This window comes from Bos indicus x Bos taurus, chromosome 10 (assembly GCF_003369695.1).
Source record: "Bos indicus x Bos taurus breed Angus x Brahman F1 hybrid chromosome 10, Bos_hybrid_MaternalHap_v2.0, whole genome shotgun sequence".
Classification (NCBI taxonomy): Eukaryota; Metazoa; Chordata; class Mammalia; order Artiodactyla; family Bovidae; genus Bos; species Bos indicus x Bos taurus.
Genome location: NC_040085.1, coordinates 31,662,259 through 31,689,390, shown reverse-complemented (window position 1 = coordinate 31,689,390; position 27,132 = coordinate 31,662,259). Strand labels below are relative to the sequence as shown.

Here is a 27,132-nt window from a genome sequence, read left to right as displayed (position 1 = left end):
AGGCACTCTGTCTATCAGATCTAATCTCTTGAATCTGTTTCTCATTTCCACTGTATAATCATAAGGGATTTGATTTAGGTCATGCCTAAATGGTATAGTGGTTTTCCCTACTTTTTTCAATTCAAGTCTGAATTTGGCAATAAGGAGTTCCAAATTGGGAAAGGAGTACATCAAGGCTGTATATTGTCACCATGTTTATTTAACTTATATGCAGGGTACATCATGAGAAATGCTAGGTTGGATGAAGCACAAGCTGGAATCAAGATTGCTGGGAGAAATATCAATAACCTCAGATATGCAGATGACACCACCCTTGTGGCAGAATGCAAAGAACTAAAGAGCCTCTTGGTGAAAGTGAAAGAGAGTGAAAAAGTTGGCTTAAAACTCAACATTCAGAAAACTAAGATCATGGCATCTGGTCCCATCATTTCATAGCAAATAGATGGGGAAACAATGGAAACAGTGACAGACTTTCTTTTTTTTGGCTCCAAAATCACTACAGATGGTGACTGCAGCCATGAAATTAAAGATACTTGCTCCTTGGAAGAAAAGCTATGACCAACCTAGACAGCAAATTAAAAAGCAGAGAAATTACTTTGCTGACAAAGTCTGTCTAGTCAAAGCTATGTTTTTTCCACTAGTCATGTATGGATGTGAGAGTTGGACTATAAAGAAAGCTGAGGGCTGAAGAACTGATGCTTTTGAATGGTGGTTTTGGAGAAGACTCTTGAGAATTCCTTACATTGCAAGGAGATCCAACCAGTCCATCCTAAAGGAGATCAGTCTTAGGTGTTCACTGAAAGGACTGATGTTGAAGCTGAAACTCCAATACTCTGGCCACCTGATGCAAAGCGCTGACTCATGTGAAAAGACCCTGATGCTGGGAAAGATTGAGGGCAGGAGGAGAAGGGGACGACAGAGGATGAGATGGTTGGATGGCATCACTGACTCAATGGACATGAGTTTGAGTAAACTCCGGGAGCCGGTGATGGACAGGGAGGCCTGGCATGCTGCAGTCCATGGGGTCGCCAAGAGTTGGACACAACTGAGAGATTGAACTGAACTGAACTTTGCTATCCCATGGACTGCAGCACACCAGGCTTCCCTGTCTGTCACCAACTCCCAGAGCTTGCTGAAACTCATGTCCATTGAGTCCATGATGCCATCCAACCATCTCATCCTCTGTCATCCCCTCCTCCTGCCTTCAATCTTTCCCAGCATCAGGGTGTCTTCAGTGAGTCAGTTCTTCGCATCAGGTGGCCAAAGTATTGGAGTTTCAGCTTCAACATCAGTCCTTCCAATGAATATTCAGGACTGATTTCCTTTAGGATGGACTGGTTGGATCTCCTTGCAGTCCAAGGGACTCTCAAGAGTCTTCTCCAACACCACAGTTCAAAAGCATCAATTCTTTGGCACTCAGCTTTCTTTATAGTCCAACTCTCACATCCATACATGACTACTGGAAAAACTATAGCTTTGACTAGATGGACCTTTGCTGGCAAGGTAATATCTCTGCTTTTTAATATGCTGTCTAGGTTGGTCATAGCTTTTCTTCCAAGAAGCAAGCATCTCTTAATTGTATGGCTGCAGTCACCATCTGCAGTGATTCTGGAGCCCAAGAAAATAAAGTCTGTCACTGTTTCCATTGTTTCCCCATCTATTTGCCATAAAGTGATGGGACCAGATGCTATGATCTTAGGTTTTTGAATCCTGAGTTTTAAGCCAGCTTTTTCACTCTTCTCCTTCACCTTCATCAAATTGCTCTTTAGTTCCCTTTTGCCTTCTGCCATAATGGTGTTGTCATCTGTATATCTGAGGTTATTGATATTTCTGCCAGCAATCTTGATTCCAGCTTGTGTTTCATCCAGCCTGGCATTTCGTATGATAAACTTTGTATATAAGTTAAATAAGCAGGGTGAAAATATATGGCCTTGACGTACTCCTTTTCCAATTTGGAAACAGTCCATTGTTCCATGTCCAGTTCTAACGGTTGCTTTTTGACCTGCACACAGATTTCTCGGGAGGCAGGTAAGGTGTTCTGGTATTCTCATGTCTTTAAGAATGTTCCACAGTTTTTTGGGATCCATACAGTCAAAGGCTAAACCTTACATCCTAAGGTCAACCCCCAAACCATAATGAAATGTGAACCATAATAAATAAAAATAATATTGTTACTACTTCAAAACTTTCACATGTAGGATAAAGTAAATAATGTACATTAATGTCATTAGGAATTAGGATATTTTTAGTGTAAAAGAGAATATGTAGGGGGCCTCCCTACTGACTCAGTGGTAAAGAATACACTTGCCAATGCAGGAGATAGGGGTTTGAACCCTGGTCTGGGAAGATCCCACATGCTCTCAGAGTAACTAAGTCCTTGAAACACAACTATTGAACCCTCGCTCTGGATCCAGTGTTCCACCACAAGAGAAGCCGCTGCAGTGAGAAGCCCGCGCACTACGAGAGAGTGGCCCCTGCTTGCCTCAACTAGAGAAAAGCCCACATAGCAACAAAGACCCAGCACGGCCAAAAAGAAGTAAACTTCAAAAAGAGATTTCATTAAAAAAGAAAATATGTAAAATTATAAAAGTGAATAACTTAAGTAAAAACCCAGCAATGTTAAAGTTGAGTTGGATATTTAAGTATAACTCATGATTCATTTTTGTCTAACAAAATTTTCTATCTCCCTGCACTAAAACAAAACATAAAAACTAGAAGCAGGAAAAATTTAGTAAAGAGAATATCAACTACCAGAATACGGTCTTTAAAAACCGTTTTCCCCTAATAAAATATAAAACTCTCATTATTTCAAATAAGACTCTTAAAAAGCAAAGCAATTAAGGTATAGTTAACATGTTATTTTTGTCTCCCCAGTATTTTGCATCCTTGCAATACATTCCCCCTCTCCTGAAATTATACCTCAGTTTTCAGCTGGAGAGCAACCCTACTGTCAGCACTCGTTCCAGTGGGCTTCCCCCTTCACCCAGCTCCACACGGCTGTTGGGGCAACTAGAGTGAAGGCGATTAGTTCAGGAATGGGCAGATGACCAAATCTAGGCCAAGAGATATGGGCCAAGTCTTTTGTTGTAACTATTGAGAAAGAAATACATTCTCCTCCAGGAGTTACTAAGCTGGAGAATGTCAGCCTGAAGCTGCTTGTGGCCATTTCTGCCCCTTTGTGAAGGTAACCTACTTGAGAGTAAAGACAGCTCAGAAGAAGCAGATGGAGGAGTGGGTGGAGAGGGCAGAGGTGATAAATAGACAGACAGATAATGTTAGGAAGTGTGCTTGACGTGGTTTGAGGCCTGGATTCCTCTAAACCCAACCATCACCTTTGAAAATTCAGTTATAGAACGTTTTTTGGTTTAAGTTAGTTTGAGTTGGGCCTCTGTTACTTGCCAACTGAGATGCTTGACTACTGAGTGTCCTGCCCCTCTTATAAGAGAACATATTATAGACTGACTCAAATAATGGAATTTTGGCTACATTTTTTAGCTGTCACAGGGGTAGCTTTCTCTCCTTGGGTCTACAGGTTCAGAAGCCTCGTCCCCCCATCTGCCACCAATTCCAGGGCTGACAACTTGGAAAGGCAGCAGCAGCTGCACTGCTTTCTCTCCCGTCTGCTTACAAGTCCAGGTATTTGAATGGAGTTACATTTTTTGCAATGGTAGAGATTCCCCAATATGCTACATTTACCTTCAATACTACCTCAGCTAAACTCAACAGACACTAATTGGACTTCTGAGTATGTACAGGGCTGGGGGATTGAAGGATATGATAAAAAGAGGAAATCATCCCTGCCTGCCCTCTGGGAAACCCCCAGCCTAGAGACCCTCAATTGTGTGTCCTCATGAGAGATGTCTGTTTGGTGAGGGTCAGTTAGCAAGCTTGTTGAGGATTAATTCATAGAATAGCTAGATTTGCCTAGATACCTTCCTCACTGCCCACTTTTCTGGAGTGTCTGAGACCTGTTTTTGTGGGTTAATATAAACAAAGGGTAAATCATGCTGGCTCTGTCACTTTAGCTTGGGGACCTAAGGCTTCTGGTCACTCCTTTGGCTATAATTTGGCATGAGACTGGATCTGTTAGTGATGGAGCCACAGCAATTAGCATCAGGTAACCATTTCCTCCATTTTTGAGTGCTGTGGTTTGCACAGTGTCTCCAAACATTTTTTTTATTGTATACCTCCATCATAAGAGCATTTTCCTGGTGGCTCGGATGGTAAAGAATCTGCTTGCAATGCAGGAGACCCAGGTTGGATCCCTGGGTAGGGAAGATCCCCTCGAGAAGGGCATGGCTACTCACTCCAGTATTCTTGCCTGGAGAATCCTATGGACAAAAGAGCCTGGCGGGCTACAGTCCATGGGGTTGCAAAGAGTCAGACACAACTGAGCAACTAACACTTTCACCTTCTTTCCATCATTGAAATGTTCTGAACACACAACTCTACAAAAGCATTTTTATTAGTTTTAAATTATCTGAGTGTATTATCCTAACATATAATGTGCATTATAAGATAAATAAAAACACGCATTTAAAAGGGTGGGCTAATATAGATGTAGGTAGGGGACTTCTGGTTTCAGCTCCAACATGCAAAGGGCTTGGAAGTCATCACTCCCTTCCTTACCACAAGAAAAAGCCAAACACCTGAAAACCAGTGACTTTGCTTGGACCCATCAGAGAATTGAGGTTAGAGGTCAACCCACTACACTGAAATAAAGATGCAAGTGAAACCAGAGAGTTATAGCCAAGATCTGTTTATCTGGGGCAGCAGCTGCCTAAGCCACCAACTGGGAGAAACACTGAAATAGTAACCTTGATGAATTTCTGGAAGCTGAGTGAGGACTAGCACAGAGTGAGAAACTTCTGGAGGCCACAGTCTTTAGAAGAACCCACCTCCCCCATACTTTCATGGTTTCTACCTCCAAAAATTCCACTAAGTTCTTATGGTGAAAATTCAAGAAAGATCCTCCTACAGGGGAAAAGGCTTTTCCCGTCTTACCTATGTTGTTCAGTTCAGTTCAGTTCAGTCGCTCAGTCATGTCTGACTCTTTGCCACCAGACCATTCAGGTATGACCTAAATCAAATCCCTTGATTATACAGTGGAAGTGAGAAATAGATTTAAGGGACTAGATCTGATACACAGAGTGCCTGATGAACTATGGACAGAGGTTCGTGACATTGTACAGGAGACAGGGATCAAGACCATCCCCATGGAAAAGAAATGCAAAAAAGCAAAATGGCTGTCTGGGGAGGCCTTACAAATAGCTGTGAAAAGAAGAGACGTGAAAAGCAAAGGAGAAAAGGAAAGATATAAGCATGTGAATGTAGCTGCTGCTGCTGCTGCTTCAGTTGCTTCAGTCATGTCCAACTCTGTGGGACCCCATAGACGGCAGCCCACCAGGCTCCTCCGTCCCTGGGATTCTCCAGGCAAGAACACTGGAATGGGTTGCCATTTCCTTCTCCAATGCAGGAAAGTGAAAAGTGAAAGTGAAGTCGCTCAGTCGTGTCCAACTCTTAGCGACCCCATGGACTGCAGCCTACCAGGCTCCTCCGTCCCTGGGATTCTCCAGGCAAGAACACTGAAGTGGGTTGCCATTTCCTTCTCCAATGCATGAAAGTGAAAAGTGAAAGTGAAGTCGTTCAGTCGTGTCTGGCTCTTAGCCACCCCATGGACTGCAGCCTACCAGGCTCCTCCGTCCATGGGATTTTCCAGGCAAGAGTACTGGAGTGGGGTGCCATTGCCTTCTCCAAAGAATAGCAAAAAGAGATAAGAAAGCCTTCCTCAGCGATCAATGCAAAGAAATAGAGGAAAACAACAGAATGCGAGAGACTAGAGATCTCTTCAAGAAAATTAGAGATACCAAGGGAACATTTCATGCAAAGATGGGCTCAATAAAGGATAGAAATGGTATGGACCTAACAGAAGCAGAAGATATTAAGAAGAGGTGGCAAGAATACACAGAAGAACTGTACAAAAAAGATCTTCACGACCAAGATAATCACGATGGTGTGATCACTCACCTAGAGCCAGACATCCTGGAATGTGAAGTTAAGTGGGCCTTAGAAAGCATCACTACCTATGTTGGGGGAAGTATATTACTCCCACTCTAGCTCCCTCTAGTCTTTCTCACCAAAGAAGGGCAAAAAGCTATACCAGTGGAAAAACATGTGAAGGCCACAGCCCAGAGAGACAGGCCCATTAAAAGACAGAGCTTTAATCATTAGATTATAGAACACTTCCCCTCCCCCACTGTACTACCACATCAACAGGGCTCCAGTGAAATAACAGTGACTTACAGCTGAAAGAGCTGCAAGATGTAAGCTCGGATAAGTACTTAGGAAAGCCCAAAGTCAGGAGAGGAAACAAACCAAGGATATTAAAGGAATTTGAAGCTTCTGACATCTGCAGCTATAAGAAACAACCATAGCACAACCAGCCTCTAGCTGGCCTAACATAAATCCTCATGCCAGGGCTTTTCTAGTGGTCCAGTGATTAAGACTGCATTCCCAATGCTGGAGGGGCGGATGGGTTTGATCCCTGGCCAGGGAATTTCTGCACACCACTATGGTGTGACCAAAAAAAAATTCACCTCATGCCAAAGGATTATTTATCTCAGTTCTTATTACCCAAAACAATGTCTACTTTCAGCCAAAAACTACAAGAGATGTCAAAAGCCAGGTAAAAGCAGTCTGAAAAGGTAAAGTGCCAGGGACCAGCCCCAGCTGATCCAGGGAATTCGAAGCGGGGACGGCGTTGGCGAGGATCAGGAAACAACTGCTTAATTAAACATTTATTAAGGATATAAAGAGTGGTGAAATAAGGATAGCTCAGTGAAGAAATTCAGTGAAGAAAAGAGGCTGAATAAAATTCCAAAGCAGGGAATTTACGTCACCTACGAAGGCCACAGGCGTCCTCCCGTACTCCCGAAGGAGAGGAGACACTAAGGCCTCCCCGGTCAGATCTTAGAAGCCCAGGCAAAATTAGTAGGCTTGACGAGCTTCCCTGCCTCAGAGGAAAAGTTCAGCTAGAAGGTGAAAGAAAGAATGACATGGGGAGACCAAATTCTGGTGAACAAGGCCCGCACTTTATTTTCCAAAGTAGTTTTTATACCTTAAGTTATGCATAGAGGATAATGGGGGAAGGGGTAGAGTCATGCAGTAAGCCAGGCTTTCTTCCTGCAAACATATCATATGCAAAAGTTTAGGTGATTTGCATCATCTTCTGCCCCGGAGGCCTTTTTCTCTAAAGGTGATTATTCTAAAGTCAGGCGCCAGCCTCCAAAAAGCATTAGATAAAGTTGCATTCCTACAGAGCAAAGGTGTGGTGGGCTATAACAAGAAAAAGAATTAACTCAAGGGTCCCAGGTTACAAACATTAAAGCTACTACTTACACCAATTATATTAATCAATACACTGCCAGGGACACAGCAGGTAAGGGATATGGAGACTTAGCAGCAAATATTGGCCCAACAAGTGAAAATCCCTTCACCAATACAGTTTCTAATCAATCTTTTGACTGCTCAAAGGAATCTGTATTTAGACAGTTTAGAACATCTCATGCCTCTCACAGTTTGGAGGCTCTGAGCAATCACATGTGGCCGGAAAAACCTATTCAGGCAGGCTAGAGGACTTCCAAGGGAGTTTGTAGGTTGAAACACTGTCACACCCAGGAATTATTAACTGGAGCTGTAAGCTAACTCTTTTTTCAGAGAGGTAGTGGGGGACAGCCCCCCGTAAAGTCAGAGGTGTAGGTGAAAGCACAAAGCAGAAAGTAGGCAGACTCTGGTTTTGGGGGTATATGCTCGAGAATTTCCAAGGGGACTCCTGAAGCTCGAACCCGCCTTTGCATATGCCGAGCCTCCTTCCTCATGACCTTTGTCATGGGCGGAGTTCCTCACGCTGTGATAGAATTCCAGTTGAGCTATTCCAGATCCTGAAAGATGATGTTGTGGAAAGTGCTGCACTCAATATGCAATATGCACTCAATATGCAATATGCCGGCTCCCGGCAGTAAAGCAAACATCAGAACTAGATTCAGATATGACATAGATGTTGGAATTACCAAGTAGGGGATTTAAAATAATTATGACCAGTGTGTCAAAAGGTGCTAATGGAAGAAATAGACAGCATTCAAGAAAAGGTTGGTAATATAAGCAGAGCGATGGAAATCAAGAAAGAATCAAAAGGAAACGATAGAAATAAAAAATATTACAACATATATTTGATGGATCCATCAGTAGATTAGACAAAGACAAAGACAAAAAATCAGCGAGATTGAAGATAAGACAATAGGAATTTCCTAAAGTGACATGCAAAGAGAAGAATATAACAACAACAAACAGAGCAGAACATCCAAGAATGGTGGGACACTCAAAATGTGCAACACATGCATTATTGGAATACTGGAGGGAAAAAAAACAGAGCAGAAGAAATATTAGAAGTAATAATGCCCAAGAACTTTCCAAAATTAATGACAGATAACCAAATCACAGATTCAGGAAGCTCAAGGAACATCAAGCAACATAAATGCTGGCAAGATAAAACATAACTACACTTAGGCATATCATATTCAAACTGCAGATAACCAAAGATAAAGAAAAGATCTTGAAAGAAGCCAAGAGGGGGGAAATGCTCTACAGGAAAAGAGACAAGAATTATAGCAGACTTTTCTTCAGAAACCATGCAAGCAAGAAAGATCGGATTGAAATATTTAAATTGATACAAAAACCCATCAACCTAGCATTCTATATGCAGAACATTAATCTTTCAAAACTGAAGGACAGGGACTTCCCTGGTGGTCCAGTGGTTAAAAATGTGCCTTACAGTGGAGCGGATGTGGGTTTGATCTCTGGCTGTGAAACTAAGATCCCACATTCCACCGGGAAACTAAACCTGTGTTCTATAGCTAGAGAGAAACCTGTGCACCACAACAAAGATTCCATCTGCCACAATTAACGCCTGATGCAGCCAAAAATAAATGAATTTTTTAAAAACTGAAGGAGAAATAAAGGCTTTTCAGACAAATAAAACCACAGGGAATTCATTTCCAGAAGACTTGCCTTTCAAGGAAAGTTAAAAGAAGCTCCTCCAGCAGAAGGAAAATTATTTAGAACAGAAACCTGGACCTATATAAAAAAAGGAAAAGCATCAGAGAAGGTATAAATGAAGGTAAAATAAAGCTTTTATTTTTCTTATTCTTAATCTAAAGATAACTTTATTTAAAGTAATAAAAACAAAAACATGTTGAGTACTTATAGCATATGGTAAGTGAAATGCGTGTTAGTAATGTCTCGAGGGAAGGAAGGGAGAAATTGGGTACTTTCTATTATAAGGTACTGGCAGAAAGTGAAGAGGAACTAAAAAGCCTCTTGATGAAAGTGAAAGAGGAGAGTGAAAAAGTTGGCTTAAAGCTCAACATTCAGAAAACAAAGACCATGGCATCTGGTCCCATCATTTCATGGGAAATAGATGGGGAAACAGTGGAAACAGTGTCAGATTTTATTTTGGGGGGCTCCAAAATCACTGCAGATGGTGACTGCAGCCATAAAATTAAAAGACCCTTACTCCTTGGAAGAAAAGTTATGACCAACCTAGATAGCATATTCAAAAGCAAAGACATTACTTTGCCAACAAATGTTCATCTAGTCAAGGCTATGGTTTTTCCAGTGGTCATGTATGGATGTGAGAGTTGGACTGTGAAGAAAGCTGAGTGCCAAAGAATTGATGCTTTTGAACTGTGGTGTTGGAGAAGACTCCTGAGAGTCCTTTGGACTGCAAGGAGACCCAACCAGTCCATTCTGAAGGAGATCAGCCCTGGGTGTTCTTTGGAGGGAATGATGCTGAAGCTGAAGCTCCAGTACTTTGGCCACCTCATGCGAAGAGTTTACTCATTGGAAAAGACTCTGATGCTGGGAGGGATTCGGGGCAGGAGAAGGGGATGACAGAGGATGAGATGGCTGGATGGCATCACCAACTCGATGGACGTGAGTTTGAGTGAGCTCCAGGAGTTGGTGATGGACAGGGAGGCCTGGCATGCTGCGATTCATGGGGTCGCAAAGAGCTGGACACGACTGAGCGACTGAACTGAACTGAGACTGCATATATCGGAGAAGGCAATGGCAACCCACTCCAGTACTCTTGCCTGGAGAATCCCAGGGATGGGGGAGCCTGGTGGGCTGCTGTCTATGGGGTCGCACAGAGTTGGACATGACTGAAGTGACTTAGCAGCAGCAGCAGCAGCAGCAGCAGACTGCATATATGGACTTCCCAGTGGCTCAGATGGTAAAGAGCCAGCCTGCCATACAGGAGACCCAGGCTCAATCCTGTGTCAGGAAGATATCCTAGAGAAGAGAATAGCTACCCACTCCAGTATTCCTGCTGGAGAATTCCATGGATAGGGGAGCCTGGAGGGCTACAGTCTATGGGGTCGCAAGGTGAATACACATTTCTGCTCTCAATATCACATGGAAGAGTCACTAAGACCACACTCTGGGCTATAAAACACACTTTGACAAATTTCAAAGAATATAAAACATACAAAGTATGTTTTCAGATGACAGTGGAATGAAAATAGAAAGCAATAATGAAATAACTGAAAAACCCCAAATTATTTGGAAATTAAATGACACAATTCTAAATAACACACAAGTTAAAGAAGAAGTTCCAGGAGAAGTTACAAATTATTTTGAACTAAATAAAAATATAACATCAAAATTTGTGGAATGCAGTGAAACCAGGGCTCAGAGGGAAATCTACAATATTAAATGTATATATTAGAAAAGAAAAAAGATCTGATATCAATACCAATATTCTACCTTAGGACACTAGAGAAAGAAAAAAATTTAAGTGCAAAGCAAATAGAAAAAAAGAATAGGAGCAGAATCAATGAAACGGAAAATAGCAAAACAATAGAAAGAATAAAGCCAAAAACTGGTTCTTGAAAAAGTCAATAATATTAATAAACCTCTAGCCGTGCTAACCAAGGGAAAAAAAGGGAAGACACAAATTACCAATATCAAAAATGAACAGATCACTACTACTAATCCCATGGACATTAAAAGGATAATAAAGGAATACTACAGATAACTCTATGACCACAGGAACTGGTAACTTAGATAAAACATACTAATTTCATGGAAGACACAAACTATCAAAACATGTGCAAGGACAAATAGATTATCTGAATATGGCTATACCTGTTAAAAAGTTTTGTTCAATGATTAATGACCCTCCAAAAAAGAAAGCACCAGATCCAGATAATTTTCTTGGTGAATTCTATCAAACATTCAAGGAAGAAATGATACCAATTCTCTACAATACCCCGCAGAAAAATAGAAGCAGAGAGAACACTTCATAACTCATTCTATGAGGCCAATATTACCCTAATACTCAAATCAGAAAATGACGTTGCAAAGTAAAACTACAGACCAATATCTCTTATGAAAATACAATCAAATCCTCAAAAAAATTAGTAACTCAAAAACAACAAATTATAAATGAAATTATACACTACAGACAAGTGGAATTTATTCCACGTATGCAAGACTGGTTCAACATTTGAAAATCAATCATCACAATAGGCTAAGAAGAAAAATCAATGATCATATCAATTGATACACAAAAACCATTTGACAAAATTCAATACCCATTCATGACAAAAACTCTTAGGACCAGAGGGGAATGTCCTCAAGTTGGTAAAGAAAATGTACCTTTTTTTAGAGACCTACAATTATCATCATATTTAATGTTGAGAAATGAGATGCTTTCTCCTTCAGATTAGGGACAAGTCAAAATGTCTCCTATTACCACTCTTTTTTTTTTCTTTTTTAAAAAATTTATTTTTTTGATTCAAGGATAATTGCTTTACAGAATTTTGTGTTTTGCCAAATATGAATCAGCCATAGTCCTCTTACCACTCTTACTCAACATCATATTGAAAGTCCTGGCTAATGCAATAAAACAAGAAAAGGAAATTTATAAAGATTGGAAAGGAAGAAATAAACTCCTCATTCACAGATGATGTAACTGTCTATGGAGAAAATTCTAAACAAATAACAAAAAGAAAAACACATTTCTGGAACTAATAAGAAAATATAGCACAGTTGATGGATAAAAAGTTAGTATATAAAAGTCATACACACACAAAGAGAAATATTTTGGTATGAGTCACCATGAACTCATGTTTCACTTATTATGAATACAGTCAGTTAAATACAGAAATATAGATACGTCTGGGATGAGCCCTGGGACTCTGCATTTTAAACTGGCATCCCAGGTGATTCTGACACAGGTAGTCCAAAGACCACAGTTTGAGAAGCACAGAGTAGCGGAATACAGTTGAAACAAATGGGCTCTTCAGTTGCCGGGCTATAAGGCATCCTTGAGCAAACTGCGGAGAAGGCAGTGGCACCCCACTCCAGTACTCTTGCCTGGAAAATCCCGTGGACAGAGGAGCCTGGTAGGCTGCAGTTCATGGGGTCGCTAAGAGTCGGACACGACTGAGCGACTTCACTTTCACTTTTCACTTTCCTGCGTTGGAGAAGGAAATGGCAACCCACTCCAGTGTTCTTGCCTGGAGAACCCCAGGGATGGGGGAGCCTGGTGGGCTGCCATCTATGGGGTCGCACAGAGTCGAACACGACTGAAGTGACTTAGCAGCACCAGCAGCAGAGCAAACTGCTTTTCCCAGTAAGGAGTGTGGCAGGTCAGCATGGACCTTTTTATTTAAACAGAAGTGACATATCACTAATGAACCAGCCTTAGGCAAACAGTTAAGAAGACAAGTCTCCAGCCTCCTGCAGCCTCCTATTCCACAACTTTTCACCACCTTCCATGGAACTCCTTTTGTAACTATGAGCCCTAATTCTGTTCACCACTCCACTTTCCCACCCCAGAATACCTGCTCTAGAGAAGAGATGTGATAATGATTCCTTACTGTTTTACTATGACTTTAAGTCAGTGCATTAGTTCTCTCAAAAATATTTACAGTCTCAGGCATTTATAAAGTATTAAATAGTCTTTAGTTCAGGAATAGAAAATAACAGCTCCAGTTTCAGGAGGAAGCAGGAAAGTATTTGGGAGCAGGAGTATGTTAATAAGCCACTTGGTCAGATCCAGGATCTTTGGTCTCAGGCTCTGGACCACTTGATCTCCTGTCCCCAGGAGCTGTCCCTCCTATCCCTACCTTTGGCCTTTTCCACGCGATGGCCTTCATCTTGGTTTTCTGGCTCAGCTCATGGGAGCCCAGGGATTGGATGCCTGCTGGGAACACACGGTCTTCAAAGAGGCACTTCTGAGCCAGGCACCGTTGTCTGAGAACAACAAAATCCTGCCCCTCATACTTGATGGGCTGTGTGGCAGTGCCCTCTCCGTTTCTCCTGTCCCTCTCACGGATCACACGGTCACAGAAGAATCCTGGCAGCAGGTAGGGCATGATGACCGCTCAGGGAGTGGAGCTGGGCCTTTGCTGTGGCCTCTTTCCTGCTGCGCCCTCGGTCCAGGCCTAATCCTCCCGTGAATGGGCCGGAGCCTATATAGCTCCTCCACCCTCAGCAGCGCAATGCAAATGAACACAGCCCAGAGAAAGGCCGTGGTCAGAGTCAGCAGCTTTGGCTGGAGGCCCCTAAGCCCATGGTCAAGGGGCAACGCCATGCCAGTCAGACAGGGAGCCGGCAAGGGGAGCAAGAGAGCCAGGGACGGCCCCAGGACAGGCCACAAGGCCTACAGACCTTCAGGCCACCTCCATCAGCCTTGTTGGGATTCTTTCTTTAAAAAGAGAAAATATAGTTACAGAGAGGCTTACCCTGCCTCAGCAAAAGGCATTCAGGCCTTTAACACTGGCGGCCAATGGGATATAGCATGGGGCCTTCGAAACATGCTGTATACACTAATCCTATACAGGCTGCTGAATGCATAGGAGGAATCTGCTCCGGGCCATTGTCTGAGGTTAATGAAGCCTTCATTCTCCTGATGTCCCTGCCCCATCCCCCCAAAGACCTTGACTGACCATTTCAGGACTCGAATCTGTGAGAGGAGCCTAGAGGGTAGGTAGCTTGACCTCGAATGAAAGTCCCTGTGAAAGTGGGTTCCAGTGGCTGTGAACTGACACACACTGTTCCGAGTTCAAGACCTTTGAGGCAGAGAACATGGTGGACCCGGAAGGAGGATAAATGTGTGTCAGAATTATATTCACAAGAAATCTCGGCTTTTTCCACATTTCACCATGCTCAAATGGGCAGTTCGAGTGTGTGTACAAGGAGCTGGCCCAGGGAGAAACTCCGTTCTGGCAGCCTGTCCATCAGGAGGACGCGTCTCCCTGTCCGTTTGTGCGGGCTCATCAGTCTTCATCTACTACGTGTTTCTCAGTGTGTGGTCTTTGGACTCCCTACATCAGAATCACCTGGGATGCCAGTTAAGAGTGCAGATTCCCAGGGCTTACCCCAGACCTAAGGATTCAGATCCTCTTGGAAGGGGTCAGGGAGATTCTATGTTCACTAGTGTTTGAAACTATGGTATTAGTTTTACAGGATACTATAATAGCTCGAAATAATTTTTTAAACTTATTATTTTTAAGTTTATTGTTATTACTTTTTATTTTTGTCCATGCTCAGCAGCATGTGGGATCTTAATTCCCTGACCACAGATCAAAACTGTGCCCCCTGCAGTGTGGAAGCCTGAAGACCTAATCCTGAACTGCCTGGGAATTTCCTCAAAATACTTTTTGAGGTCAGTATTTTTTTTTAAGAAATAATTTTATTTTTATTTGGTTTATACATGAATAAAGTTTTTAAAAAATCAAACAAAAGTTATCTAGAGGAAGAGCAATCTCTTGCCCCACAAATCCCTCACCTCAGAGGCAGCCACTTTTAATTCTTTTAACTACTTTTTCCTGGTATTTACCTCTATATTTTTAAATAATATGCTTGTACTATTACTTTTTAATTTACTATCTTTAGAAAGTTTCAATAGAGTTCCTACTTGGGGGAATGAAGTTTAAGTTTCTCACATTATGCTCTGCCCATTGTCTTCCCAAAATAACATCATAAATTTTAGAGAAATTAAAAATCAGTATTTACTTTAGTATAACTGGGTAAATATTTTCCTCTTAGCTAATTTCAAAATTCAGACTTAAATTGAAGAAAGTAGGGAAAACCACTAAACCATTCAGGTATGATCTAAGTCAAATCCCTTACGATTATACAGTGGAAGTGACAAATAGACGCACAGGATTAGATCTGATAGAGTGCCTGAAGAACTAAGGACGGAGGTTCATAACATTGTACAGAAGGTGGTGATCAAAACCATCCCAAAGAAAAAGAAATGCAAAAGGCAAAATGGTTTTCTGAGAAGAGTCAACAAATAGCTGAGAAGAAAAGAGACGTGAAAGGCAAAGGAGAAAAGGAAAGATATACCCATCTGAATGCAAAGTTTCAAAGAATAGCAAGGAGAGAGAAAAAAAGCCTTCTTCAGTAAACAATACAAAGAACTAGAGGAAAACGATAGGATGGGAAAGACTAGAGATCTCTTCAAGAAAATTAGAGATACCAAGGGAACATTTCATGCAAAGATGGGCACAATAAAGGACAGAAATGGTATGGACCTAACAGAAGAAGATATTAAGAAGTGGTGGCAAGAATACACAGAAGAACTATACAAAAAAAGATCTTCATGACTCAGATAACCACAATGGTGTGATCACTCATCTAGAGCCAGACATCCTGGAATGCAAAGTCATGTGGGCCTTAGAAGCATCACTACAAAGGTGTCCATAGTGGATGCAGCCTCAAATTAAAATATGCTTGCTCCTTGGAAGAAAAGCTATGACCAACCTAGACAGCATATTAAAAAGCAGACACTACTTTGCTAACAAAGGTTTGTCTATTCAAAGCTATGGTTTTTCCAGTAGTCATGTGTGGATGTGAGACTTGGACCATAAAGAAAGCTGAGCACCAAAGAACTGATGCTTCTGAAATGTAGTGTTGGAGAAGACTCTTGAGAGTCCCTTGGACTGCAAGGAGGTCAAACCAGTTAATCCTAAAGGAAATCAGCCCTGAATATTCATTGAAAGGACTGATGCTGAAGTTGGCTACCTGATGTGAAGAACTGACTCCTTAGAAAAGACCCTAATGCTGGGAAAGACTGAAGGCAGGAGGAGAAGGGGACAACAGAGAATCAGATGGTTAGATGGCATCACTGACTCAATGGACATGAGTCTGAGCAAGCTCCAGGAATTGGTGATGGACAGGGAAACCTGGTGTGCTGCCGTCCATACTGTCCAAAAAAATTGGACATGACTGAGCAACCAAACAACAACAAAAACAATAAAGACAACAAATGCTCAAGAACTACATGAGTTATGAACAATTCTCTTCCTTGTTCATAATCAACAAAATGCGTCTTCTCATACATTTCTTGGCTATTTCTGTCTCTGTCCCTCCTATTTGCAGCATAATACTGCTGAGTTATTTCAGCTTATTCCTCCTATGATGTCTAGAGTCCTGTCCGTATTATGACTTCTGGGAAAAGCTGCTGTCTTATGGGATATAATGGGAAGCAGTCCTGAAAGTTATTTATAGGATTGTCACTTTCAATGAAACTCATGGCCCCCATCTGCACTCCAGGATGGCACTGTGATGACTGATTTTCTGCTTATAGAGAGGGCTGACTCTCAATTGGGTATCTCATTTTGACTTTCAATTACCGTCATCAGTACTTCTTGATTCATTATGCTAAGCAAGTCATATACAGTATCTCATTTAATTCTTACAACAACTCTAAGAAAGTAGGAACTTTGATTTTCTTTTCACAGGTGAGGAAATCAAGTCCTGGGAAAGGACTTACTTGCCTGAGGTCACACTGGTAAGAGGTGGAGCTGGGATATGAATGAAGTTTCTTTGACTCGAAAGCATGTGCACTCCCTTTGCTGCCTATCCCGATAGTAATTGCTGGCTTACCTTGAGCACCTACTTGGACTTTATGGATACTGGCTCAGAACAGCCATTTGATTAGAGTATCACTATCTGCATTATAGAAAAGAAACTAAAAGCTTGGAAACTTTATGTGACTTGCTAGGGACAGAGTCAGGGTTCCGACCAGGTCTGTTTGCTTCTAAATCCATCTGACTTAACCATTCTGCACCATGTCCCCAGCGCTTCCTCTTTGTGGCTAGTCCAGTGATGCAACTTCTCTCCAAACTGTCTGACAGGTGATGACACTAAAACAGATTACAAGAAGACCTCCTCCCAGCCAGGTTCACTGGAAAGATACTAATCCTGAGAGAAGCAGCTGCACAGGGACAGAGCGCTCACTGCACACAGCCTCAGCGTCCCTATGACTCTGCATCTTCCCTCTCTTCTCACACTGGAATGGAGTAAATTTATTTCGTGCCAAACTAGGATTTCTTCCTTTCAGAATTGAGTAACTCAGGTCATGTGACTCCCCCCACCCCCCACTCCCCAACTCCTCAGTAAGGAAGTCACACAGGGTACAGTGTTAATTTTAGCAGTGATGGGCAGTGGCAGCAGTCATTAGAGCAAGAGACCTACAGTGTCCCCACAGGTTGTCAGAAAGCTTCCAAATCCGGGGTGCTGATGTAAAGGGCAAGCCCTGGGTCCTAGGAAGTCAACGGTCAGCTGTGTTCTACATTTCACTCCTTTTTTTCAACTCCAGTTCAGACTAAAAGGAACCAGGCTCCTTAAAGAAATGATTCATTCCAGGTTCTAGAGCAAGAATGTACAAGACGGGCCTGGGACTTTTTGTTGCGGCCAGAAAACAAGGAAGCAGTTGAAGATGAATGGTGTCATGTCAAGTGATAACAGGCAACACTGTCTGAAGATGGGACAATTTGAACATCAAAAAGAATAACGACTGCAATGGATTAAAATATGTTGCAGTGTTTCCTATTGATCACACTGTTCATAGGGTATTATTTCAAGCTGTGATCCTCAGGAATAGGGAGAACATAGGAAGAGAGTTGATTCTCATTATTATTCATGGTAGTTAGGTTCTATAAACTCACTGTGAATGTTCAGTTAATGAATATGGATGGAAGATGGAAATACAGTATTAGATTCCTGGGAGTCTCTGATCACAAGATTTTCATCAACCCATCAATATACAACCTTATTTTATGTGTATTTCTGTTTAAAGACACCTTATTTAATATGTGTTATTAATTCATTAACATTGAACTGACAGCACCATAGCTCATGCCTGAATGAAGCTTATCTAATACACGTATTTTCTCCTTAAGGCACATCACAGCCTTCTTGCACTTTAGAACACTAAATAGTACTTTGGCACAGCACGTTGGGGGGCATTTTAAAAGAGAAATCAGCAATAAAAAGTACTGAAATGTGACCAAATGTAACACCAAACAAACTATGAGAAGGACTCTTGTTTACAGTCTGAGAGCTGAAACTAGCAGGCAGAGGGTCACCTTGTCTGACTTCAGTTAGGAACGTGTATGGAGGGAGACAAATTTTTCACTGCCCTACACATGTCAGCAAATGACTGAAGGAGCCTTATGGATATTGACTTCGGGGTTACAAATAAATTTCAATGAGTAGGTGAATTCACAAATAAAGAAGTCCTAAGGGTCAACTAATCCTGGATCACAGCATTGACATCTCCAGGGAGGGAAAAACCACTTCCTTTAGAGTCAGAGGAATGGCGATTTGATCTGAAGCAACTAAAGGAAGGATGGCATTATTCACAAATAGGGAGAATTACAATATAGAGGAAACCAGATGACTCTGTTTCACTGTCTGCTGGGTCAGAGCTGGATATAATGTGCTAAAATTGTGGCCGGAAAAGTTCTGGCTGGAAATAAGCATGAACTTTCAGACTGTGAAAGGTTAATGCAGGAAGGAGATGGGGACTTCGTTTTGCCTTCAAAACCTTAACATCAGGAAAGGAGCCCCTCTATCTGGAGTGGTGGAAAGCAGTAGTTTCCAAACATTTTCAATTCTATGATTTATAATGAGTTTTTTATAGCAGCTTTTATACTCCTGTATAATATATACTATATATTCCTGGTGCTCTGGGGGTATACAGTACACTTCTAAAAGTTCTATCGTGATTATTTAAATCTGAAGTTTGGATGAAAATGGTAAAGAAGTGTCAGCTTTTTTAAAAAAGTAGAATGCTTCCCAGGTGTGAGCTGAGGCCTCGTGGTTCCTTGGAGATCTTGAACCCCCATTCACAGCCTCTGAGAGGTCAGGCCCTCCTTGCCCCCACTTGCTTCTTCATGCTTCTCTCCTTTCCCCATTCCTGTGCTTTCCACATTCTGATTTGCGGGTGTGCTGGCCCAATCCAGCCTGTGAAAATCTAAACACTAACTTCCATCCTTTACTGAGGAAAGTCACATACTTGCCTCTAGCATTTCACAAGCTCATCAATAAAGGGATCTTTGAGGTTCAGGTCAAGGGGGGTCTGACCCTGGCAGGTGAAGCCTCCTACCTTGTTGCTTCCCCCACCCCATTTTGGTTTCTGTTCTAGCTCTCCTTTCTCTTGTAAGTAAATCAGCATTTTTTTTTTCTTTTTCTCCCCCAGAAAACAACCATGTCCAGCTATCTTCCTGTGATTACAAGAATCTTCCTACATTTTCCTTGGGTGTTTTCCTCTTGAAGAGAGAAGCTGAAGATTCCACCATATAAAAGCACATTTGGATAAACATGTATAAAATATCAAAGATAATTTTGTGGTAATAAGACCTAACCTGGAGAATGTAATGATTTATTTTAGTTTCGTTTTTGACTGTTCCATGCAGCATGTGGGATTTTAGTTCCCCAACCAGGGATTGAACCCTTGCCCCCCTGCATTGGAAGCGTGGATCCCTAACTAGTGGACCACAGTTCATAGCATTCTCCAGGCCAGAACACTGGAATGGGTAGCCTTTCCCTTCTCCAGGGGATCTTCCCAGCCCAGGGATCAAACCCAGGTCTCCCGCATTGCCGGAGGATTCTTTACCAGCTGAACTACCAGGGAAGCCCACTAGACCACCAGGGAAGTCCTATTTTATTTTAAAATTTTGTCTGGTGTAACAACTTGGGACAGGGAGAAGTTAGTTCTGCCTGGATAGTGGGGACTTGGGAAGGGGCAGGGGACCAGGTCAGACAGACAGCAGCAAAGTCCAGCTTCAGGGGTTGGATTCAGGCTGATAGGAGGCCAGGAGAAAGAAATGGTTTGGGAAGAGGAGTATGAAGGGGATGGCAGAACTCTGAGTTTAGGAGAAAAGGGGTCTTATTTGTCTTATTTCTCCATTCTAAAGGCACTTTTTCCCCCCTCATATTTTAATATTCCTGAAATTGTTACACATCTTACATTAGAAACTTCCTTCAACTGCATTCAGCTGGGTGGTGATTGTGACCTTCCAGGGATACCCTCTGATAAGATCAAGAAAGTACCAGCATCAGAATCTTCTAGACTTGGTGAAAGACAGTTCATGATAAATTACAGCATGGAAAACTTATCTAAACTCTATCCTTAAAAAGAGTGTAATTCAAGAAATTTCCAGGTTTGGAACTATAAAGAGACAAAGTTGCCTGTTCAGAGTACAAAGGGACTTCTGTCTGTCTGGGAAAGAAGTTTCCTCAGGTCTAGGCAGAGGGAACTAGCTGACCCAAGGAAGCAGAAGAGCAAGGCTGACAGCCAGGTTAGAATAACAGGGCAAAGCACAACTAGATATGGGCTGTAATAATAATAACAGGTTAGAGGGAAGGCATACACTAGAGACAGGTGGGTGAAGCTGAGACCCAGCTCTGAACTGGCAAAGGGTCGGGCCCTGAATGGATGGCATGGGAACAGGACGTGAGAGGAAAAGGTAATTGGACAGCCTATGGCTAGAGGCCCAGCTACTGCCAGCAAATTATAGAACACTAGATCTGGAGATCAGGAAAAGGTGGTTAATTTCCCCAACTCCCAAGAGCCAGTGAAAACAAAGAAAGCTGAGCAGAAAGTGGCTCAGGGAAAATGCAGAGTCCCAGCTGTCAGCCCTAGGAGCTTAGAGGGCAGAGGAGGAAGGGAAAACAGATTTCCTAGGGGAAGAGCTGAAGGGATGAATTAGAGGTGGCTGTATATCAACAAGGGGTTCCCTGGTGGCTCAGACGGTAAAGAATCTGCCTGCCAAGCAGGAGACACAGATTTGATCCCTGGGTTGGGGAGATCCCCTGGAAAAGGAAATGGCAACCCACTCAATATTCTTGCCTGGGAAGTCCCATGGATAGAGGAGCCTGGTGGGCTTCAGTCCGTGGGGTCTCAAAAAGTCAGACTTGAAGAGTAACTGAAGAGTAATAGCAGTATGTCAATGATGCAGTTTTGACCTCAGCTGAGAATGGGAGGCCCAAATACACTATAACCTCTCCTGGCAGAGCCAAGAGACACTGAGACTGAATCCATCAAGTGCAGTTTAACCTGAAGTCTGACTTAACCTGGCTCCCAAATAGAGTTGACCCCTCCTTCTCTGGGATCCAGGTTAGGGTGGGGCTGGAATGAGACAGAATTTACTGAAAGGAAACTCTGTCTAGGGTCAGAGACAAGGGAGGCTCAGGAACATGTTGCCAGTCCCTGTTGCTGGAGGCCTTAGTGAGCTGAGCTGACTTGGAGGGTCTGCACCACACGGAACCCCTGTGCCCTAAGCCACAAGAGGATGTGAGTCAACTTGCCTATGGAGGGAAGGGCAGAGGCACCAGGAAGGGCAGAGGCACCAGGAAGGGAGATGCTGCTTCCCAAGGGAGAATTCCCTCATAGGCCTCTGGGTCACTGTGGAGTGATTTGGGGATCCCACATTCCCAAGGGTAAGGAGGACACCAAATGCACAGGTCTTGCAGCTGGCCCCTCACGCCTCTCCCCTCCAAAAGCAAAAGGGATTTAAGTTGTCCCTGATTTTAACAGTGATTGCAGGAGAGTGTGGAGAAATAACGTGGAATGCACAAGGCAAAAGCAGATGGGGAAATGGGAACATTTGCTCGCCTCCTTAGTCCCGAGGTTGTTAGAGCCAGTCGCTGAGTGAGCAGCCATGTTCCCCAGGGCATTGTGATCCCCCATTATGTGGTCACCTTCACACTCCCATGATGCACTCACATTTCACAATCAAACGCACTTTTGTATTTGATGGGGGATGATTGGAATTGCCCAAAAGGACAAGCAGTTACCTGCCCACAGGAGATGGTTCACACATAAATCCTCACAGTAGTCAGACCACTTCATTTAGATCAGGGACAAAGTACTCAAATACATTACCGTGACTAGTATCTTGTTGCTCGAGACACAGATGAAGCTGGAAAGATGTTTCTGGCATTGCCCTTTTTAGAGGCTGCACATCTAGTCATATTGGGAGCATTTTAAGTCCATGGGCACTCCCCCACGTGCCAGGCACCTGTAAGTCTTTGGTATGGATTAATGCAATCTTCACAACAATGTTGTGAGATGGGTCCTTTTATTAGGATTATTCCTCATTTTCTGATGGGGGAACTTGTGACAGGCAAAGAGAAGAGTACGTGGTCAAGATTACCCAAGTGTTATGTATCAGAATCTGACCTCAGGTCAGGACTGGGCTCTTAGCCACTCTGCCATTCTACCTCTAGCTCACAGGGGCTGCTGCTTCCAGGGCCCCAAACCCCTTAGACACTGCCCAATTCCTTTTGTGGCTTGTGGAGAACCCAGTAAATGACACCCCACTTCTGTGCCTGAGTTTTGAACCAATGGATAAATGAGACAAATGTGTAAGGCAGGTGGGAGTCGAAAATGCTACATATATTGTTCATAAGTCTGATCTTGGCTTCTAAAGCCCACAATTAGATAGATTTTGTTGCTAAGAGTTGAGTTTCTATAGCCAGAATGCCTGGGAACAATAATAGTACTCACCTCTCCAGGTTGTTGTGAAGATAAAATCAGTTAACATGTGGAAGCACTTAGAATAGTTATCGTTGTGTTGAGTTCTTAGGGTTAATTGTGATTATACTATTTGCCAGTATGTATGAGTCTCAGGGAGTCTGAGGACTCCCCTCAGGGACCTGCCTTTGGGAAACTTGCCACAAGGAACAGCAGGTAGCTTGTTCCCAGGAGGAAAAAGAAAGGAAAATGTTGGGCTTCACAGGTCGTGTTCTCTTTACGAACCCACCCTCCCCGCTTGCCCCACCCCAGGGGAGGAGAGAGGCCAGGAATGTTGTATGACCGCAGCCCCCACAGCGTGGAATGGAACACGGGTTTCACCCCACACCTGTCCCCAGTGATGCTGGGCAAGAGTCATCAGTCTCCCAGAAGCCCTTTCTAGAACCACTCTTCTCTGCCCGGGGGTTTGTCATCAAGAAAATTTGGCTTAACAATTGGGAAGTGGTGTAAGGTTTGGTTGCTTTCTGATCCTAGAAATAGATGCTGTAAGTAAAGCGTGAAGGAATCAGATTGTTTGGTTTGGAGACTCAATGTGTGATGCTCTCTATTAGAGGGGGAAAGGCAGTGAGGCTGTGCCTGGTGCGGGTGAGGAGAGATCGCAGGAGGGTGCGTGGCCTGTGTCTCTCTTCCTTTAAGTGGAAAAGGTTGATGTTCAGCTGTTTATCTTAACTAGAATCATAGTTTGTCATGAGGAATTCTCCCTTTATCATCATCATCACCACCTGATTGTAATAAACAATACTTGATTGTGAATAAAAATTCAGATTGGTGTTGACTGACTCTGTGCTTTTGATAGTAAAAGCAAGAAGGGCCTCTCATAGGATATAGTCCTCTTTTCAGACTGTATGAGCCTGACAAAGGTCACTACATCTATGAGATGCACGGAAAACTATGTCTCCAAGAAGTGCTTTACATTTCAGAAAGTTCGAGTCAACGCAGTAGTTCAGTCTCAATCTCGTTGCTGTGTGACTGTAGATAAGTCATCTGCCCTTTCTGGACCTTAATCACATCACCTGTAGGTGAAGGGGCTGGATGGACCACATCTCCAAGATATTCCAAGGCTTACCATCTCTAATTCTGTATTCTAGCTTATACCAATGAACCGAAGAGGCAGCGTTCCCCAAAACTTAACCTCAGAGGAAATAGGGACATTTTAACAGAGAGTGGGCTTTGCTATCTGGACCTTTAGAAACAGTACAAAGTTCCAGACTTGGGGTGGTGGTGGTGGTGGGAGCACAATTTAGGACAAGGCTTCTCATGGCCTTCCTTTCACACTGACAATGACAGTTTGTTTCGGGACCCATCTAGGGCCTAGAGCATAACAGACCCATTTAAAGCATGTTTATTAATGTGTAGGTCTAAGTTTTAAGGCTAAAATCCACCAACAATTTCACTAAAAGCAGTATTTGTAAGTTTTTTTGGGTTTTTGTCTCTGCAGTACCGTTAGAAAAGGCTTTTAGGAATGATTAGGTTGGAGCACAGGACTGTCCCCTCTTAGAGGTCAATGCTCTGTGATGTGGGCTTTCATTGACCACCAGCAGCTGAGTGCCTACTGTGGGCCCGGTGCTTTGCTGGGTGAGGGGCTCCGAAGAGGAATGAGAATGCTCCCCCTGTCAGCTGATGGGAAAGGCCGTGAGAAAGCTGGAAGGAAGTGATACCTGAGCGAGGTATAAGGTATATACCCTTTCACAGCGAGGGTAAGGAAGAACAAAGCAGATAAAAACAAGAAGGGCATGGCAGGCAGACAGCAGGAGCAAAGGCTGAGAGGTATGAGAAGACTTGGGACAACAGAGCAGCTATATGTGTCAGGGTCCAGGGGAGAGGGTGAAGGAGAGATGGACAGGGAGGCCGGGCTGGCTGGAGGAGAGGCAATCCCCCAGGTAGGGAGTTTGATCTCAAGGCCTGTGGGCGGGGGTAGGGAGAGCGGTGTGGTTGAAGGTATTTCAGCAGGGATGTGATGTGTCCCTGTGCCCTGGCAGCAGGGCAGTGACTGGGTTGGGGAATGAAGTCCTTTCCAATTCTCTCTTCTAAACCGAGGGCCCTCAAGACAGTCATGGACCTGACCACAGAACCGGTAGGTGGGGAGTGGGGCCCTTGTGGAACACACAGCGTGAAGGCAGGGTTGCTGGCTATTTCATCTCAGGTTAAAATGAAACACATGGCTCATGAATAGCACCGGGCCCCAGTGCTTCTTTTTAGTTTGCCAGTGGCCATGTGGTTCCGAAATACAGAGCCCTGGAAAGAGGAGAGTGGCAGCGAAGATTACTTTTTCAAGCACAAAATGTTAGGATTAGAAGGAGAAGCCCCAGCCATCATTTGTCCTCACCTTCTGTATGAGGAAATAAAGACACACTACAGCGAGGTTTATCCAGTTTAACCTGATGAAGCTAAAAAACAGCACTCAGATAACATGAGTTCCTCAGGAGGGGCTCTCTCTCTCTCTGGCCTAGGTTAACTCTCCTTGCCTTCTGATCCCATGGCACCCTGAACGTTGTCTCCTGAAATTCATCTGTCTTGTTCAAAGCATGTCTTGCCCTCAGGACTCTTGGCTGCAGGTGGGCAGGAATTTTTGTTTTTCTTATTTACACTGACTCCTCAGTTGCTTGCCTGGCTTCTGGCTCTAGAAGACATTCAAAAATATTTATTGAATTAAAGAAAGGGTCATGCCAGAGGTGTGATCAGAGAAGGAAGCCTGGGAAATGTGACTTGCCTTCTGGTAGATCGCTATACATGGAAGCCAGAGGCTGGAACAGCCGTTAAGAAAAGGTTTTCATCCAGGCTGTCATGCGTGTCCTGAATAGGCTTTGCTGTGGTGTGTCTTTATTTCCTCATTCAGGAGGTGAGGACAAATGATGGCTAGGTCTTCTTCTAATCCTAACATTTTGTGCTCGAAAAAGTAGTCTTCGCTGCCACTTTCCTCTTTTCAGGACTGTATTTCAGAAAAACATGGCCACTGGCAAACTAAAATGAACATCACAATTTTCACCCTCCCATGAGAGAGTGAAAAAAATCTTAATAAGATGCAGCCACTCAACAGAGAGTAGATCTGGACTCCTCTCCAGGTCAGAATTTTGGAAGTTGTTTGGATATTCTAGTTTGGAATTTGTTCTGGGAAAGGAATATTTCCTTTTTATAGGGTGAATTAAATTGAGTTCCAATTGCTTTTGTAAAAAAACAAAGATTTTTTTCAGAAAGAGAGCAAGGAGTGAGAATGAGCCCTCCTCCCCTGAGGACAGAGCCCCATGGAGCTGCTCCAGGATCCTCCACCCAGTGCCCTGTGCCTCCATGAGCTGTGCTGTGGGGAAGTGCTGAGTAAGAGGTTTTCTCTGAGGGAAAAAAACCCAAGCAGCAAGCAGTCAGCTACTCACCGGAGGCCTCTTCCAGACGAACTGGATGGGGAACTTCTGGCTGTAAAACAGGGAGGTCTCGTCCGGTGGGAACTCAGGATCCACAAAAAGAACCTTCTTTTCCAGACATTTCTTGTGAAGCTGCTCGAATGTCTTCTCTTTCACCCCAATAATGGGAAAATTGCGGCTGATGATGGCTGAGTAGATGCCACTTGGGTTTCCACCCCCTGCCTCGGTGCCCTTGTCCTGGGCTGCCTGGGCGATGGGCCCTGGGGACCTGGGCTCAGCCCCTGTCCGTGGGGCCACAGAGGCGCTAATGACGGTCGGCATGGCAGGCAAATTTGGAAAGAAAAGGTTTTTAAAGACAGCAAGATTCAGCTACCTTTAAGGAAAGGAAGCAACTGCAAAGGGGAAGTTCCAGTGATTCTGTCATCAGAAAGAAAAATGTCCACATCCAATTCGAAGTTTAAAACCCATCAGAAGGTCGTCCAGCTTAAAAACTGAGCTGTGGTCCGGAAGCCATCAGTTTTCCTGAGGAAGGAGCACTAAAGGATTTCTGCAGCAGTTTTTACCTGGGGGGCTCCAACCAGCAGCATACATACCAGAGGGAGAGAAAGAGAGTGAGGGTTATGTTTCAGTGGCCCAAAGAAGCTTGAGCCAGGAAGACCAAAAATAGACATGAAGAAAGATCATGAGTATGAGAGCAATAGAGAGGGTAGTGGTGCAGCTAGCCTGCGTGATAGAGAGAGAAGGACCTGGTCAGGGATGTCCCTGTGTTGCCATGAAGTGCTGATGTTATCAGGAAATGAAAGGGGAATATTTGAGTACGTTGAAACTGAAAATTAGCAAAGAATGGCAGATGCAGTATTGAATCAGCGGACTACCAAA

At 43.4% G+C, this 27,132-nt stretch overlaps 1 protein-coding gene across 2 annotated transcripts in view; it reads right to left on the bottom strand.

Moving 5' to 3' along the window:
- Positions 1-26,884, bottom strand: part of CAPN3 (calpain 3) — a 56,151-nt gene extending 29,267 nt beyond the window's left edge. The window contains exon 1 of one of the 2 annotated variants that reach the window (XM_027553641.1): positions 26,266-26,884. In XM_027553641.1, coding sequence (XP_027409442.1) covers positions 26,266-26,574 — 309 coding nt within the window. In that variant the 5' untranslated portion in view covers positions 26,575-26,884. The remainder of the gene's footprint in view (positions 1-26,265) is intronic. The other variant, XM_027553640.1, reaches the window with a different exon arrangement.
- Positions 26,885-27,132: the final 248 nt, after the last annotated feature.